Source organism: Lagopus leucura, unplaced genomic scaffold, assembly GCF_019238085.1.
Source record: "Lagopus leucura isolate 7727_CA_CO unplaced genomic scaffold, USGS_WTPT01 Super-Scaffold_100034, whole genome shotgun sequence".
In the NCBI taxonomy this organism is placed as follows: Eukaryota; Metazoa; Chordata; class Aves; order Galliformes; family Phasianidae; genus Lagopus; species Lagopus leucura.
Window position 1 is genome coordinate 2,091,266 of NW_024962283.1, and position 18,608 is coordinate 2,109,873.

At 53.6% G+C, this 18,608-nt stretch overlaps 1 protein-coding gene across 2 annotated transcripts in view; it reads right to left on the reverse strand.

The window, feature by feature from the left end:
- Positions 1–1,314: 1,314 nt before the first annotated feature.
- Positions 1,315–18,608, reverse strand: part of OPCML (opioid binding protein/cell adhesion molecule like) — a 253,432-nt gene continuing 236,138 nt past the window's right edge. For both annotated transcript variants that reach the window (XM_042882564.1, XM_042882563.1), the window contains 6 exons: positions 18,303–18,535; positions 5,391–5,516; positions 5,096–5,230; positions 4,880–5,000; positions 4,407–4,558; positions 1,315–4,214 (listed from right to left, as the gene is read on the reverse strand). In XM_042882564.1, the coding sequence (XP_042738498.1) occupies positions 4,114–4,214; positions 4,407–4,558; positions 4,880–5,000; positions 5,096–5,230; positions 5,391–5,516; positions 18,303–18,535 (868 nt within the window). In that variant the 3' untranslated portion in view covers positions 1,315–4,113. The remainder of the gene's footprint in view (positions 4,215–4,406; positions 4,559–4,879; positions 5,001–5,095; positions 5,231–5,390; positions 5,517–18,302; positions 18,536–18,608) is intronic.

The window sequence follows — 18,608 nt, forward strand, 5'->3', positions numbered from 1 at the left end:
CCAAAAGTGTCCAAAAAAGGGAGGAGCAAGTGCTCGTTCCCTTCTGGATGGCTCTTCCTTCTTAACACTGCATCCCAATGACTGGTGCTTGTCATCCTTTTACCAACCACACCAAGAAGTCCAAGAGTTTTGCATGGGGGGTGGCTACAACCTGATTTAGTTTTGCAGGTTGTACGTGCAGCTGTTGTTTTTTTTCCTAAGAGGCATGTAAAAGGCTGCTGGTAGGTGGACGAAGAGCAAAGGGACAGTGTCACCATTATATCACCCGTAGAGATGTGCACAGACAAGAGGGATGGCCCAGCCGGGTGATTTCCACCTCCATGGCCACGATCGAGGTGAGCTGTTTGGAGTCTTGGTGCTGCCCTAGCCCCAATCCATTTGGATGTGCTGGAGCAGGTGTGCTTCTCCCATCCCAGACCCCTCTCCCAGTGTGTTTAGGGAAGCACTTACCTTTCTTTCCAGTGCACACAGCCAAGGTGTCCCTGACAGAGCCATATGCTGAAGTGGTTGCAGGCTGTGGGAGGCTGTCACCATGAGGAGCAGCTGGCTCAGCAATACGCTCTGAGGACACTGCTTTCCAGCTTCATGTCAGGAAAGGCAAAGGGAGGTGCAGAGCAAGCAATCAATCTCCTTATGGGTCAGGCGTTGCCCCAGAGCATCTTGCTGCTCTTGTGCTCCTAGCAGCCTTCCTACCCTCTAACACAGCTCTGAGATATCAGCTTTGGGGTTTCTGCAGGAAAACAGGGCCCCTCACTGAAGAGCATCCATCAGTGGGATGGGAAAATGGTCCCAAGAGGCACAGGTCCCTTCCCGTAGTCTTCGTCCGTTGATGAAGGCATACTGTCTGTGTCTTGTGGAGTCACATCTTGGTAGGCGCAAAGCACTGTTAGGAGCATTTCCTCTGCAGTGGCATTCCTTGCACAGAAGTAGGTTTTTTGGAGCAAACATTGTTAAGAGACGATGACACATGAGACAACACAGCCACCAAAAGGAAGAATCCAGTGGTGCTTCTGCTGAAGGTAGGTGAGTGAACAGAGCAGAGCCGGTCCTTCGCCTGCAGGGCTCCTGAAATAGGTATGTGCTTGTCTGTGCTGCACGACCCATCAGCAGAGGACAGACGTGGGGATAGGGATGAGGGAAGAGTCAAATAGCAGCGAGGCACAGAGCAAGGAGCCTGGTTGGGAACCAGACAAGCCGTGGGGCTGGAAGCAGTGCCAGTGCAAGGGCAGCCAGGAGCTGAATGCGGCTGCCATGGAGCACGGTGCACAGGAGCCCCGCGCTCCCCATGCGCTCCGTGAAGCAATGCCCCGAGGGTACAAAGTTCGTCAAACTTTATTGATACACTGCACAATCACAACCATCTCTTATTCTTGCCGAATTAGAAAAGGTTACAACTACAATGTAACATGCACAAATCTCAGGTAGTATAGCCACCCTTGGAATACAATGATCGACGGAAACTCAGAGACCGCGCGCCGGCAAGGCGAGCACGTGGGGAGTGGCGATGGCATGAGGCTCTGCCACCCACCCACACGGCAGAGCCGTGGCCTCGGACAGCCAACACGTTCCTCACAACTGCACGTTACATGGCACGAGAAAGTCGAACGCCGTCCCGACGGAGGAGGACAAGGAAGCCAGCCCAAACCGACCCGGGGAGGGAGAAGAACGGGGAGCGCGGGGCGGCCCCGAGGCTGTTGTGTGTGACCTCGGGGCATCTGGTAGTCGTCATGTCTTGTCTCTGCAATGCTACGGCCTTTGGCCTCGTGTCAGGGACTGGTTCAGTGTTTCTTCTGCAGGGAGAGAGAAATAGGGCACCGGAGTAGTGCGCCAAGCAAGGGTTGTGTGCCAGCTGGGGGGTGTTGGAGGGGGGCAGGGAGGTGGCACTGGGGTGACACTGCCGGGCGTCTCCCATGCCCCAGGAATGCATCTGAAAGCCCCAGAAACAAAGATGAAGAGGGGGCCACCTGCTGACACCATCCTTTGCCAAGCGTGGTTGTGAGCATTGCAGGGCACTCAGCCCATCAGGGTGTCCCACGCAGTTTTTGAGAGCTGGGAGATGGAGCTGCCAGGTAGGACTCGGGAGGGTTATGTCTATTTCCTTGCAGTTGATGCATCACTGCTGTGGTGGGATCACATTTGCATGCTTCTGCCTTGCTTCTGGGTGGAGAGGGGCCGTTTGTTCTGTGAATCAACAAGTTGGGATGGGGGGCTCAGAGCAGGAGCGTGGGGAAGGATGTGCGGGCCACCGTGCCCCCCTGCGATGGTGCCACTCGCCTCCACAGAGATGCACACAGATGGGATCGGGCTGCTGCTCGTGACTCCTTCCCGGGATGCTGGTGGGAATGCAGGACCAGCTCACTGCTCACCGTGCCACATCCCTGCCCATCAGGTAAGCTGAAGCTGGTGTGCCTGGTCATTGCTGGAGCGGTGCCTTCAGGCTGCGTGGGTTTTGTCACTGTCGGTGTCCCATGTGTGGGGTCAGGAGCATCCCTGCAGATTTTGCAGCTGCTGCTTCTTTTGTAGCAGCGTTGTAAGTGTGCTTGTTTGTGCAACGCCCAGGAGGCCCAGAAGAGACGAGGGATGAGGCGAGGGCACCGCCGCAATGAGGACAGGGCAGTGGCACATTGCAGGGTCTGTGCCAGGGTTTTCTTTCTTTTCTGTAGGATGGAAAACAGGGCAGCAGCAGAGTTTGTATGGGGAAAGATACACAGCCTCAGCTCTCAAGTCATCTTGCTTTTGGAGGGAGAAAGAAGGGAAGGGCAGGGAGACAGTTCCCCAGGGTAAGAAGGTCATGGTAAGGGGGGACATCGTGTGCTTCCTTGGTGTGCTACCATCATGTTTTGTCCCTTTGTTGCTGGCACTTTGTCCAGTGCTGTGCGGGACTTCTCTGGAGCTGAGTAGGAGGTTCTGTCCCTGAAGTACAAACCCAAAGCTTCCCATCCTTGCCCCAGAGCATAAGGATTAAGGTTATCCCCCATGCAAGGAGCATTGCAGCACTGTGGGGCCACGGGCTGAGAACCAACACAGCCCCATTGAGGTGACCATTGCAGGGCAGCTAGAGGAAGCAAAGAGAAGGTTCTGACTGCACATGTTCTCGTGTCAGTGGAGCCTCTCAGCAAGCAGCAAGCTGGAGGCACCAGGGCATCCTTGTTGTGTAGGTGTAGCAAATTGACGGCCATTATTTTTCCAATGGAGCCTGAGCTGTCGCCAAATGGTCAAACACCACTGCTGGGACAGGCGGAGGTTTTTGCCTGAACAGTGTAGGAAGAGCCCTTGGGGAGACCTGAAGCACCCATAAGATGGAACTCTGTGGTCCCACACCTCCTGGCACACGGGTGGCAGCAGGTGTGTTGGAGCTGCAGCTGGGGCTCTGTTTGCTGCCTGGTGCTTGCCTGTGTTGGTTAGTGCCTCCTCCCAGTGCCAGTGCTGCAGTGCCTTAGCTGTCAGATTGAGCAAGGAGCTGGAAATTCAGTGAGCATCTCAAGTGCCCGTGGTCCAGAGGAGCTTCCTCTGGGCAGGGACACATCCTTGGGCACAGGGCAGAGGGGCTGCAGTGCAGAAGGGAAGCAGCGGGGGATGGAGAAGCGAGGAGATGGTCTGGGAGGAGCTTTGGTGGTGAGAGATCACATTCAGGACGGAGACGGTGCAAGGCAGACGCAGGGCTCCAACTTCAGGGTCTGTTTGGGCATAGGTGTCTCAATGTGACGACGAGATGGACGTCCCCAGCGACCGCTCCGGGTGGCCCCCACCCACCACACCCGTGTCCAACACGGTGTCACCAAGACGCCTGCCAGGTGTCAGCGGGGAGCCCCATCCACGCTGTACCCCATCCGTGGGGCACATCGCCCGCAGCCGGCTCGATGCAAGGAGGGACAAGGCGGCAGACAAGGCTCGGTGCAGCATTGCCCTTCGATGGGCAGGCGACGGTGGCGGGTGACAGTCTGGTGGCACGTGGTGGGGTCTGTACAGCGTAACTGGCGGCGAGAATGATCCCAGCAGGTGGGAGACGTGGCCGTCCTCGGCCCTTTGGCGCCGCTCCCCGTCCTCCGGCGTTGTGCCCGTCTGACGGAGAGGAGTCCCCGGGCGGCCGTCCCGGGACCCTCCACTCCCTTATCAAAAGTCGAGGAGGAGGCGAGCGAGGAGGGTGGCCCAGAGGCAGAGGCCAGCGGCCGCCCGGGAGGCTGCGTTGCCACTGTCGTGCACCGCTCCGGGCCCTGCACCAGGGGGAGAAGAGGAAGAAGAGGGACGGCGTTCAAGGCAGTGATGAGAGGATGAGATCATGCTGTCATGCAAACAGAAGCCCTCCCCCTGTCGTCCCTTGGCATTCCCCTCTCCCCCCTTGGCAGGTTGGCAGCAGTGGGTCAAGTCCCCAGTTTGGGGACGCTGGCGACATCTGGGGCACCTACCATACAGGATGATGCTGGCATTGGTGTTGCCCAACTTGTTTGTGGCCACACACGTGTAGTTGCCATAGTCCTTTTCCGAGACATTGAAGAAGGTCAGCGTCGAGAGGCGGCCCTTGCTCTCGATCCGCACTCCCTCCAGCCCGTTTGCTAACCTGCACAGGGGGTCGTAGATGGTGCTGCTCAAAGCCTTACATGGGTTAATATAAAACAGCCCCAGGCACCCCCTCCCTGCCCTCCACAGCCTTATGAGGTCCACCCTTCACCCCGCTGTGCCACCCACCAGCACTTCACTCCATCCCCAGTCCCATCTCCCTCCGTGGGTTGTCCCTGGGATACCCACACTATCCATGGAGAGAAAGACCTGAAAATCCCCGTGAGGTCTGGGATCCTCCATAGCAGGAAGAGCCTGGCCTCTCTCCAAGCTGATCCCTTGGCTGCCTCCATCCCACCCTGCATCCTCCATGCACCCGCACCTGGTGTCCTCCTTGAACCACTGAAACTCTGCCACGGGGACGGCCGAGGCCTCGCACTGCAGGATGCCCTTCTGGCCCACTGAGGCGCCTGTGTTCTTGGCATTGGAGATGTACGGCGGGTCTGTGGGGATGCCATGCCATGTCACGTCCCTAGGATGGACCACGTGCCTGTCCCACCACCACATCCCCACCAGGGATCCCATTCCATGCACTTACAGTTGACAGTGACTTTGACTTTCCGGACATCTGGGACGGCCACATCATTGACAGCACTGCACTCGTACTCGCCCGACTGCTCCCGTGTGATGCCCGTGATCTCCAGGTACTCGTCCTCGCTCACGAAGCCTTGCCCTGTGATAAAATGGGGCACCATCACCAACAGCTCCCAGCTCCAAAACCAACCTACACATAAATCCCCACACACCCCTGCCATCCTCCTCCATCCCTTCGCCAAGCTGGCATCTCCTGCAGCCAGCACTCAGCACAGGCAGGTCCCCAAGTTTTCTCTCACCTTTCCCAGAGAGATGCCGCCATGTGACAGTGGGCTCCGGCCTCCCAAAGGCCAAGCACATGAGGGTCACACTGCTGCCTTCATTCACGGTGATGTCTGATGAGATGTTGACGATCTGAGGGGGGACTGCAGGACACAACAACAAAGGGACCGTCAGCACACGGGGTCATGGAGACCTACCAACATTCCCAGCCCTTTCCCCACCACCAGCCCTGCTCTGATGTCACTTAGACCTGCACAAAGCATGGCCCCATTGACCACATGGCAACCTAGAAAACCTGGACCAACCCCTACAACCTTTCAGAACAGAAATTCCTCCTGGCAACCCCCACACAGGCTCTTCAAGACACCAGAGTCTGCCGTACTTCCCCACCAGCCACCAACCCTTCACCTGGAAAATGCCACCTGTCACTGGCGTGGAAGGGTCTGCACACCCCATAACACCCACCCTGCCGCTTCAGGCAACCCATGATAACCAACTCATTATGACTGCCAACAGCTCACATATCTTAGCATTTTTATTAAAGCTTTCTAAATTACTGATTGTCTGCTCCATTCAGTGCTGGCCATTGTGATTTATATTAGTCTATCCCCCGATACTCCATCTAATAAATAACTTGGCAATCTCCAAGCCCATAAATCCCCATCCCAGCAAAAAGCAATTAAAGCCCGTTTGCTGACGCCATTCACCGGTGCTCCAGGCCTTGGGGCTGGTGAATGCCTCTCCCCAGGAGCTGATCCAGCAATGCAAAGGGGCTCTCTCTCAACCAAATCCCAGGCTGGCTATGCCATGCTCAGTGCCCGTGAGCCCTCCGTGGCCATGGCAGATGTGAGATCTCAGCCCCACAGTGCCCAGCAATGGGCATGAGTGCAAATGGATCTTGGTAGATCCCTCTGCTCCATCCTCCCTATCGGGTTCCGGATAGAAAACAAAGATCAAGAATCACAAAACCATAGAATTGTTCAGGTTGCAAAAGACCTTCCAGATCATCAAGTCCAAGGGTAGTTGAGAGGGGCACAGAGACTATGGCAACCTCTACTGGGGAACTCTGCCTAAGCTGTGAATGCAAGAAGGCACACATAAGCCCATCCAGCCAAGTGATGCTCTCAGGCATATTTCACTCTCCATAGAGACAATGGCAGCGCCACGTCTCCACCAACGCCACGAGACACAGCCCCTCTACATAAGGCATCAGCTGCATTTGGAGCTCTTCACCCTTCCACCATCCACCAGCAACACCGCCTGCTCCAGTCCTGCTGATGCTCAGCTACTGGCAGTTCCTGTGCCTTGGCAGGGGTTCAAATTCAGCCTGAGAGCACCTTTTGCTCCCGGGGGGGCTCACAAAGGCTGGGCTTCCCCATGCATGCACTCGCAGCTCGCTCCCCAGCACAGCCCGATGGCGAGGGCGCTGCCGAGCCTCCGCCGCCTGATGGGCCCTGCGAGGCTGTAAATTTCCCAGCAACTTGACACTTTAATATAGAAGTACAGTCTGTTATAGCAGAGGGAGATTGTCTGAGTCCTTCAGGGGAGACTGGCAATCCAAAAATGAAAAGTGTGCGGCAGCAACCGGTGAAAAATGTAGTTAGTGCTGGGAGTGCGAGCGGCACGCTGCCATGGTTTGTCCCCAGCTGCTGCTCGGAGCAGCCCCGTGTGATCAGAGCTCCTACTGCTCCTCGCAGCACCCAGGGACAACGTTCTTTGTAAAGCTGCTTGCATGACACGGGAACTGCGGAGCAACCAGGGCATGGAGCAGAGCTGCGCTGTGCCGTTCGCCTCTGTGTGCACACATGGTCTTACACTTATGCATTGCAATGTTGTCCCAACTCATCCGTGCACCCCAGCGTAAGGCAGGCCACAGACAGACACCCAGACTATGAGGGGCCGGGAAGTGTGACCGCATGGCCCCTTGCAGCACGCTGATCCCATGGGATGCACAGGGCTGGGTGTCCCTGAGAGCACGGGGACATCGGCAGCATCGATACCCAACCGCGACGGCAATCGTTGCCTATGAGGTTACATGGACTGGCAGGAGGACATCCAAGGGACCTGATTGCATTTCTATAGATCCCACCAGCTGCTGGCTGCAGCCTCAAGGGCAGGCTGCCATTGCCTTTGCTTTTAGCCACAAGAAGGGCGGGAGGGAGCTGGGACTGCGCAGGGACACAGGAGACAGCAAACAGGACCTAAGAGCAGGGTAACAGGGAGCAAACACGACAGTGGTCTAACAGTGACCTGCAGGGCCAGTCCATCATTACCTGCCTGATGCACCTGCACAACCACACAGCAGGAGATCACCATGGAGGCAAAAAGCTCTCCTGTCCTCCCAGCACCTACACAGATCAGTGGGACTAACAGCACTGCTGTGGATACTATCACTGCTATTCATTTACCTGCTGACAGCAAGCTATTTTTTGGCTATCTTTGATTTTTTGCAATAGCCACTGAGGGCCCTCTCCTTGTCCTACATCCCGTATGCAGCTAATATCCAGCTTTATGACACTCCTGTCACTAAATATAGAACATAATAAACGATCCCAGGGCAAACCTGTTAGCAGTCAGAGAAGCAGCAAAACCGGGGCTGGCGTTCAGGCAGGGACATGGAGTGCCATCTCCTGACACATGTAATGCACTTTACTGCAGCTCACCTTGCCTTGCCTCGTTAGCCCAAACATACCTCACAACACACCAATAATAAGATACTCAAGGGAAAAGGGGTGAGATCATGGAATGGAAAAGACCATTAACATCATCAAGTCAACCCATCACCACCATGCCCACTAAACCAGCTCCCTCAGTTCGTTGAGAGGCACAGGTGCTGCCCAAAACTGGGGCATAGATGCTGCCCAAACTACACTGCCATTGGTACAAGACACAGCTTCCCAGAGAGAGCCACCAAAACACAGCTCTGGCTCCCACCACACCGAGGTCACAGCAATGTGGATGCCAGCACATGGCATGCTCGTGTGACAGTGCAAGCCCTGGGGAGCTATAGAGGTAAAGCAAACCAGCATCACAGGAACTCTACCCCCTTATTAACAGTCTTGTTTTCTATTTAAAAGACCACTACTAAGAGCACATTGGATGTGCAGCAAATCCCGTGCTCTCGCCAGAGCAGTGCGTGGCCCGCGGAGCATTGCCTCCATCCCGTGTAATATTAATCAGGGGGAAGTTAATGCATAACGTTCGCCAGGCCAAAAAAATACATTTGGGCTGTAATTTCTTGTTTGTTCAGAAAGCGGGTGAGAGAAATTGAATGTGAAAGTGATGCCACTAAATTCAATAACAATAAGCCCGTGATTTATCTCCTTCCTTTACCGCTCAAGACCCGCACTGCCCAACGCGCCGATTAATGTTTTACACTGGGTACAGGAGACGGCCGCACAGCGGTTCCTGCTGATGCCCTTGGGGGCTGTAAAACCCTGTGCCTCCCCTCGCCCCCAAACCCTGCCGAACGCCAGGGCTGCCCCGATCCTCCGGGCTCAGCTTTGCTCCTGTTCTGCAGCAAACTCCTTGCAAAATGGCTGGAGATGCTGCAAGACACTCAGCGATGACGGGGGATGGCTGTTGCAAGGGGCATGGCCTTCCCCTGCTAATCTGTGCACTGAGAGGCGGCTCTTCGGTAATTACTGCCTGCTTATTGACTCAGAGCGACACAGAAGCGTGCAAACAGACAGGAGCTGGCTTGGCTTTTGGCCACTCTGTATCCCAGATCCCCACCAGCAACGCTCACTGCCCCAAGCTGACTATTTTTAGCTGTGAGATCATTAACGCCGCACGCACAGAGCTGGGAGGCTGAGCCACTGATGTCCCTCCAGATCATTAGCTCCTAAACCACTCCAAGAGACCTCTTCTTACACCTGGGAGAAGGTAGGATAAGATGGGTGCCTATGGGCTCTGCACACCGCTGGGCATCCATGAATGCCCTGCCCTATTTGCTGGCACAGCATGGGGTCACTCGGGTGTGCTTGGTGGCTTTTTTGCCCCAAAACAGCACTCCAAGAGGCGAGCTGACCTGTTTTACCCATGCAAAGTGGCACAGGACACTGCTGCTCACTTTGTGCATCCCTCCTTCTGCTGGATTTTCTCCAGACTGCCTTTTGGCTCCTGCTGCTGCCACCCTGGATACAGACAGACCTTTAGGGCAGCACCTTTCAACATAACCCAGATGCAACATCTGGGTGTCCAACACCTGTTTGGATCTTGACATTTCAGGCCCCCTCTCATACACAGCTCAGGACAGGGATGGTGTCTGCCTACAGCTGGCACCAGAGGTGCAACACGCAGTGATGCCAGATGTGGGCATCCTTGAATACCACACACAAACTGCACGTGCTTCCTGAGGTCCCCATGTGCTGCCCTGGTTACAAAAGCACCTCCTGCTCCCCCCCAGCCTCTCCTTTTCCTCTTTCCAGGGACAGATCCGACAGGAGAGCTGCCACCCTCTTTCATTAAATGTTAATGCTTTTATTTATTCTCCAGTATTTATGGACCTCTCATCTCTTCCCATTGCTATTCACATATCTCCCTCTCGTTACTGCCAGACGAGGATGGACAGCCGATTTGAAGCATCAGGACGCACACCTGGATGGCTTCCCAGACACCCTGCAGGGACAGAGTCCTTCTGGGACAGCCCATCCAGCACACAGAGATGCAGACCCACCCATGCAGCCCACCCAAGGCTGCCCACCAAGAGGGACCCCACATACATGCACTCAATGTCCTGCCTGGCACCCTGGGAAGGGGCACATTAAGGCTTTAACCAAAGTGCTGCTCGTTGACAGCCAGGATTACCACCTCTCATCAACCCCATTCTGATGAACCACGATGCTCGTCGGCATTGATTTTATCAACACTAGATTAAGCACATCTGACAGCTACAGGTTGGGCACCAGGATGGTTTTCGTCAAATTTCTCAGCCCAGAGAGCAGCACATCATGCCGTCACCTTGCACACTCTAAAAATGCTCTATCTGGGGGGAAGTTTCCCCTTTCCCTTCTCCTACCCATAAATGCTGCCCTCCCAGTGCTTTCCCAGGTAAAGCACACCTCACAAGGTGCAGGCTGGGCAATCACCACAACCCACATGCTTCAAACAAATCATCTCCACAGCACAGATGAGGTTTCCCTGCCTGGCTGATACTCCCTCAGTGACCACATCTCTTCTTCTGCCTCTCTTCCTGAAAACAATCCAAGTGCAGCCAAGGGGAGTGAAGAAAACTGACCACAAGCAATCTATAGGGAATCACAGAATCATTAAGGTTGGAAATGATCACTAAGATCATCACATCCAACTGTCAAATCATCCCCACCATGCCACTAAGCCATGCCTCTCACAGCCTCATCCAGACACCTTAGGAGCCTGGAAGCATCACATGGCATGTCCCATATCTCCAGCTGCCTCTCATATCCCTTCCTGCCCCTCTTCTGGGGGATGTGGACACCCCCAGCACCATGCATGGTCGGACCATAACACCTTCGGGCTGCAGTCACACTCAATGGGACAAAGCAGTGGGATAAGCACGCCATTAAAGACCCCACCACCGATGCAAAACCACAATCTGAATGTACCAGAGACCACGAGCAAACAAAACAACCACAAAATTAAAGCATGGGCGTAGAGCTGCCTTCACTATGCAGCATCTCCCACCTGCATACCACGCACCCTTTTTCTCCACGTCTTCGCACTGAGATGGTGCAAGCAATAAAAACAAAACTCAGAGTGTTATACCTACTGTGTAACCACCTGTCAGTAAATTTATGAACAATTAGGAAGCAAAAGTGCTTCCCAGGGAGCTATTTGTGTGCGCGATAAAAACGTTCTCTCTGTTTGGGAATATAATGGGGAAACAACTTCTCCCGTCCTCCCCCCGCTCTGCCATTTTTTGCTTTTTGCAGTAATTAATCCAGCTGCTGACACTCTTTTGTTCTGTCAGCTCCCGATGCCCGCAGCACATCCTGCTGCTCTGACCTGCTCACTGCCAGCTGCTTTTTGGGGCTTTCCCTTCCTTTTTTTAGGAGCCTGAGGATGCTTTCGCATCACCCCCCTATAGCTGAAAGTCACAGCCTTCTCCCTGTACCCAGCTAGATTTCAGGCTGGTGTTCTCTCCCAGCCACTCTAAGGACATTTTGCTCTCTTTTCAGCTCAAAAGCCTCAGGTTCCCAACACGTGCCACTGCAGCACTGATTCCCCAGCATTCAGCATCTTCCCGTAACCCTTTGGTTGCTCCCCACACTGCTCTGCCCTTCATTCCCCACCTACAACCACACACGTGTGACTTTCCTGCTCCAACACCCAGACTGCTGATGCATTTACAGATGCAAATTCACGAGTCCCCATGTCCTTAATTCCACTGAACAAGACCCAACCCCTCTGTACAGCTGAAATCCTACCTCCTCCAGGGCATCTCACAGTACCACCCTTAGCAAACCCAATGCCCATTTCCCTTCCCAATGTAGCCATTCACACCAGGGTGGTGGCTCTTCCTGCAAGCCAGGCTCTTTCTCTTTCAAGACCTCCCCCCTCTTTATGCCTTCATTATTCTTTCGTTTTTCTCCTTTGTTGTCTTCTGCTCTTTTTTTTCTGGGCACTTTCCTGCATGCACACACTTTGTTCTCTCTTCCCTTCGTAGTACAAGTCTCTGGGCTTCTCTCCTCTTTCCCCTCCAGTTATCTTACTCTTCATTCATTTCTACCCTTCCTGTTTTCCTCTGAGCCATCCTCATCTTTAAACTCCAGTTGTTTTCACACCTACCTATTTTGCCATCTATGGGCTCAAGGAGAGACACGAGCTCTTCTGACCCGGGGAGAACCAGGTGAAGGCTGTAGTATGAGCTCATCCTTAGAGAAAGCATTTCCCCTCTGCAATGGCACCTCACTGCATGCTCCAGCAGCTCCTCTCCTGCTGCCACCACCCCTCTCCAGCCCCCACCTCCTGCAGCACGATGCTACCATGAGACTCACTCCACATTTTGGCCACTTGCAAAGATTTCTCCTCCCTTACGTGGCAGTTTCCAGAGCCCCCCTACTTTGGAATGAAAAAGCAGCATCTCCCACTTGTTCTAACAGTGCACATGCCAATTGATTTTCCCCCTGCAGTTGCTCATGGTTCGTTTTTTCCCCTCTTGTGCCATCCAGTGTGTAGTTCAATAAACTGCTCAGCAAATGGCTCAGGCCCCTTCCATCCTCACCCCCACCTGTGCAAATACCCCCAGAGAAGGAAATGTGAAACATTAGTTTAACTGCCATGGACATTATGTGTTCTTGCCTTGTGCTCCTGCTGGGAAGACTCCTTTCCAGCCTAAGTGATTTTTTTCCCTTTTCCTCTTAAAAGCCTTTTGATTTTTCTCTATTTTCCTGCACTCCATCCCCACTGCTACGAAGCCAAACTACGGAAGAGTTTTCTGCTTAAAATCACCGTTTCGCTTTTCCCCACCAGGACGATTAACCCAGTGCAGCCGGAGCCAAACCTCCAAACAGTCATCAACAAAGCACCAAATGAGACCCCGAGGAGCGATGAAGGGGAAGATGCACTCGGATAAGGAGTGTGTCCAAACTCCGCTGTGCCATTTGCTGGCCCACCTGATGAATGGCTGCAGCACTGAGAGGAGAGAAAAGCAAACAAGGAGCCTCCTCCGCCCATTGCTGGGCCACCTTAGCCTGAAAACTCAGCCAACACACATCATTTTTGATGCACTTTTTCCAAAAATGCCAAGAGAAGCTTGGGTAGGTACCAAGGACATGGGCTGAGCCTCTGAAAAGCTCAGGGTGAGGAGAGGAGCACCTCCTGGCACTCTCACTGCCAGAGCAGAGCCCATGGGCACCATACCATAATGAGAGGTGCATTCGGGATGGGTAGGGAAGGAACAGTTTGCTTCACACCCAGCAAGGCAGAGATGTGCCCCAAGCACAATGTGTGATCCATTCCTTGCAAGCTCTTGATCCCTGCACACCACACAATGCAGCAGGAACCACTTTTGCACTGGACAAACAAAAGCTGGACATTGCTATCCTGGATGGATAAACTCCATTTATCCTCCACTAGAGGGTATTGGATAAGGCCCCTGTGGACCACCTCCATGGACAGAGAGGGACCCCCAGGCTCCTTCTCAGACATGCCCCAGCTGCAAGCACTTCACCAGGCTCCGCTGTTCAGTCTCTGTCTTCCTCATTATTGCCTTTTCTCTTAAGCAGACAAAAATAATAGCCCATTAAGGAGCAAGCAAGTGGTCAGGCACTGGCACAGCTGCCCAGGGAAGTGATGCAGTCACCATCCCTGGAGGCGTTCAAGAACCACAGGGATGTGATACAGGGATGTGGTCAGTGGGCACAGTGGGGGTTCCAACCTTCCTGATTCTGATCCTTTGCATCCCAAGTGCAGATAAAGCACCCAAGGGCAGCAGTGAGCCTGCTGCAGAGGCCACATCCTGCCCTGCTCATTCTCCAGGCTGAGCTGCAGCTGCTGTTCACCACGTGCACAACCCTCATGTCAAACTCTCCTGCGCCCTAATAATAAGCAAAACCACTGACACTCGTGTGAAGCACTTTCTGCACGTACAGCATTTTATCAGCTCTACTACAACTGAGCTGCTCCCCTTGCTTTGCTATTTGCCACACAGCCTCCCGGTAAGGTTTTAATAAGTATCACAGTCTCAGCTCCTGCCTGGATATCAAAGGTAGCACGATAAAAGCAAGTTTAAAAGCATCACTTGTGCAATCGGAGGTGGAGGGGGGGGCCCCGCAGCACAGCCTGTCTTAGGGGAGAACAGCTCAATGAGGCTGGTGTGGGGGGGGCTGCCCTTTCAGAGAGTCGAGAAGAAGTCGGTTGTTATTGGGAAGAAAGAAAAAATAAAGACTCCATTTGCTTGAGAGAAGCTCGCTGAAGAGCTACAGCTGTTGTCAGCGCCACGTTGAAAGGCAGAGGATGCAACTATTGACATGGGACCTGGTTCAGGGCACTGCCTTTACGTGGATTCAGGGGGGTACTGCTGAAAGGAGATGCACACCCGGCTCTCTGCTGCCAAGAACAAAGGCTGTGGTCCTTCAGAAGCCATCCGGCCCATGGGGAGAGGAAAGCAGCAAAACGCCCCGACAGGAAAATGGATTGCACCGACCAGAAACTAACAGTAACGATGCAGACAGCTGGGAGAGGCTTTAATGAAAAATCTATGGTGAGCGGGATTAAGGCAGAACAGAGGAGGGTTCTCCAAATAAATCAGAAACAGAGGACATCTGAAGAGTACAAAAGACCACTGTTGGGTAGGGATGGGCAGCAACGGGGATCACTGCTGAGATCTCCACCAGCTGCAGCGCTCCGATCCCGGTGCAATGCCACGCTATGCAAAGCTGCTTTGGCCCAAACACAGAGTAGCAAGAGCCAGGAAGTGTTCAGAAATACCTGCAGATGGGGACTTCCTCCCTGTTAGAAGATATCCCCAAGGTCTCAGCCCAAACCCTGCTCTGCATTTCTCCGGACCTGATGCAAAACCATGGAAGAAAGTCCCCCATCGTGCCTGCAGGATGCTCTGCTGCATCAGTGACACCACCCAACCATGCCTCGCTTCTGCAGCATCACTGCAACCTCTTGTTTAACTGTTCATTGTGCTTGGGAGAGGCTCCATCTCACTCCTGCTGCCTGATTTCCCATCACCTCCTTCCACCTCTTACCACTCCCTGTGCTCCATCAGCCCTTCTGCTGCTGCCTTCCCCTCACTCCCATCCCCAGCCTCCACTCCCAGAAGGAAACCTGCCTTATTCTTTAAGATCTACAGTCTAAACCACATCACTGATTCCAAGCTCTGCACTCGAGGCAGAAACACCCCCTGGCTGCTGCAGCAGCCCATGTCAAGGAAACACAGCTATGCCCTGCCTGTTGCTCCTGGCACCAAAACCATTCTGCAGGGTCTCCTGGCCCATCCTGGCACACTGCACCTCTGGGAACAGGCCTGCACCTGGGGACAGCAGGGCTCCCCAGCACCCATCACTCTGGAGCAGCCTGCCTTCACATCTACTGGCTACATCTGTCAACAGTTCAATGCAGGCAAAACTCTCTGCTTCCTACTAATTGCTCTGACAGAGAAATTACAGCTCCTTTGGTGTCATTAGTGCCATCAGAGCTGCTCTGCTATGCAGACTCCCCTCCCATTCACCCCTACAAGCTCTGTTTGGGCTTCCTTGCTCCAGCAACGGCCCAACAGCATCCTCATTTCAAGCTCTTTATGATAAGAGAGGGATTAGGCAGCTCGTTCTCTCTTACACCACATGAAATCCCAGCTCTCCCTGTGTTTGCGCCCCCCCCCCCCCCCCCAAAGCACCAAAACACCACACACGTGCCTATCAGCCTCCATCCTGTCGTCACAGGGAGAGAAAAAAAGCTGCCTGGCCTCCCGCCATCCCCGCTCTTACAAAGTGCTGTTAACTGCTGTAATGAACCAATCCCAGAGACATATTAATAACGACACGAAGAGACACATTTACTGTTGATTGTGACTCGCTGGCAGATTTATCGCCGGGTTGCTAGGAGGGAAGGTCTGGCCCTGCAGTAGCGCAATTAAAACCAAATTGAATACAGGGACAAAGAATCAATAATCTATCCGGGCAACTTTTAGTTGTGCAAAATACAAATATAAATTAATTGACCTGAACACGGATGCTAACTGGTCCTTACTGCCTGCTTGGGTGGGGAGTGCCACCAGGACAGTGCCTGCTCTGCAGAGGGAGTCCTGAACCCACATTTGACACTGGGACAGCTCTGACCAATATAAGGTGGTGGTTCCATCCCTGGGGACCAGACAAGTGCTCTGGATGCGACCATCCCTTGCTTTCCCCCTCTGAGCCTTGGAGGTGCATTGCAGGCTGCTCTCCCCATGCTCTCCTCCGCTGCAGCACACTCCAAGCACCAGCACTTGGCACCAACATCTTCGTGGAATAAAAGGATTTCTGGCCTTGCTTTAATGAGATAAGATAATCGCACGGGGATTTTACGAGGCAAGATATTGGGTGTTAGGTGCTGGAGATTTATTACGAGCCGGAGCATGAAGAGGGGAAAAGAAGAGGAGGAGATGTAATCTCTCTTGCTCTCATGCTCATTTCAGGCTGTTTGCTCATACAGCACACGGAAAAGCCTGTGCTCCATGGGCAGAACCAGCAGCAGCCCTGCATGCTGCACAACCTGACCAGCCCTGATGCCACCAGAACCTCAGGGAAGGAACGTTTGGGATGGTAGGAGCCAAGAGCAGGCTCTGCTGTGTGTGACCAAAGCCATCCATCCCAAGCCTCTGCAGGGCGAGGGGTGAGGCGGGTGTCATTCCACCAGGCAGAAAGAGCTCGGATGCTTCACAGGTGTTGACCGGATGGATTAGCACTATTAGTGAGCAGACAGGGTAAACAGATTAAACTTTGCAGACGGGCGGCTGGTACGCAAATAGCTAAGGGGGGAGGAGGGAATGCTCTGATATCTTTCTGCTCCCTTCTTTCCAAGCGACACCCTGCCCTCTCTGCACCACCACCACCCCAGGACAGCCCAGCACGCTCAGAGCAGAGCCCCACTACAAACTCCTATGGAGATTTGGCAGCAAACAGGCACACAGCAGCCCGTGGAAGCAGCAAGTCGCCCATCTCTCACACCTCGCAGGAGAGCTGACAGGCTGGGTGAGGTTTTCCCTGCTTTGATCGGTGGCCGTATCGAACCCTGCCTCTTCCAAATGAGAAAGATACATAAATATATACATATCCGTGTTGGGGGCTTCTCAGAGACATGTTGAGGCTGAGAAATTTTACAGATTTGCTCATTGCAAAATCAATACCCATCAGCTGTTTGAAATTAAAGGAAAGATTAGGTCCTGGTTTTATACACGCTTTATTGTATTCTGAGAGCTTTCTACTCAGCCAGATAAATCTTCTTTAAGAGGATTAGGAAACTTTCATTATCTTTATCTAACCTGAACTAACACTAACTCTGAAAAATTAATCTACAGACTGGACAAAAGCTGATAGCTGCTGAAAAAGGAGCCAGGATCAGAGGCACCATCCACCAGAGCTGGGGAGTCTGGTGGTGACCTCCAGCAAACCAAGATCCCCCTGGAAATATGCCAGTGTGTTTCATAACTGGCTCAGCCCCAGCACTCTATGGGGTCCACCTCACTGGTGGGCTTGAGCTTGGTTCCCACACATCATGCCTCCAAGTGGTCCTTGGTCTGCTTCCATTGGCAATGTTGGCAGGTGGGAAGGTTGGGAAGCAGCACGCATGCTAGGGTGAGACAGGCAAGCTGAGAGGCCAACATCTGACCAAGGCAAAGACATGTTTGGTGCAAAAAAGGCCCCCAAACACCTCACTGCAGCCCATGCTGCTATAGGCACCCTGATCTGCCAGCACCACGAATCCCCCGGATGATGAGACCTGAGGATGCCAATTTTGAAACCAACATCAGCTGCTATGCCAACACGCTCTCCTATGAAGCCCCATGCCAAAAGATCATTGAAGCCCCCCCCACACACCATCTGCCATCTTTCCTACAGCCCTGTGCTCTTCAAATCCATTTCTCTGTGCTCTTTGATTCCCTGTACTCTCTGAATCCATTTCTCCACCACATCTGACAGTTCTTTGCCTTCAGCCTTCCAGAAGCATCTTACAAACAACTCCCCAGTGCAGCAAACCGAGCCACACGGTAGGAAAAGGGAGATGCCAGCCTCACTTTCAGTTGCCAGGTGTTCTCCTCCCCGTGCCACAACCACACAACGCAGCAAAGCATGGGCAACCTGAGTTCATCTCCTCCCAGACGTAGCAAACACTTGCACAGATCCCTGCCCCATGCCACTGACCACCCAAAATCTCCATCACCAAGAGGGCCTCCAAACCCTCTGGCACTCTTCTTCAACACTCAGCTCAAAGCCAGCACCGCAAACATTAGGACTTACCTTGCACAATGAGGTGGACGCGCGACGTCTTGGGGTGATTGTCTGTCTGCACAGAGCAGGTGTAGGGCCCCTCATCGTACACATCCACGTTGTGGATCTTGATGCTGTACTGGGTTTTGGTGTTGGAGAGGATGACCACGCGGTTGTCTATGGACCACTTGTCATTGCCAGCATACAGGATGGTGCTGCGGTTCAACCACGCTACCCGCGTCACCCTGTCATCCACGGTACACCTGCGAAAGAAGAGCAGGAAGGTCACCAACCCAGTGCCAACACACGCACACACAGCTCCCAAAAGTGGATGGG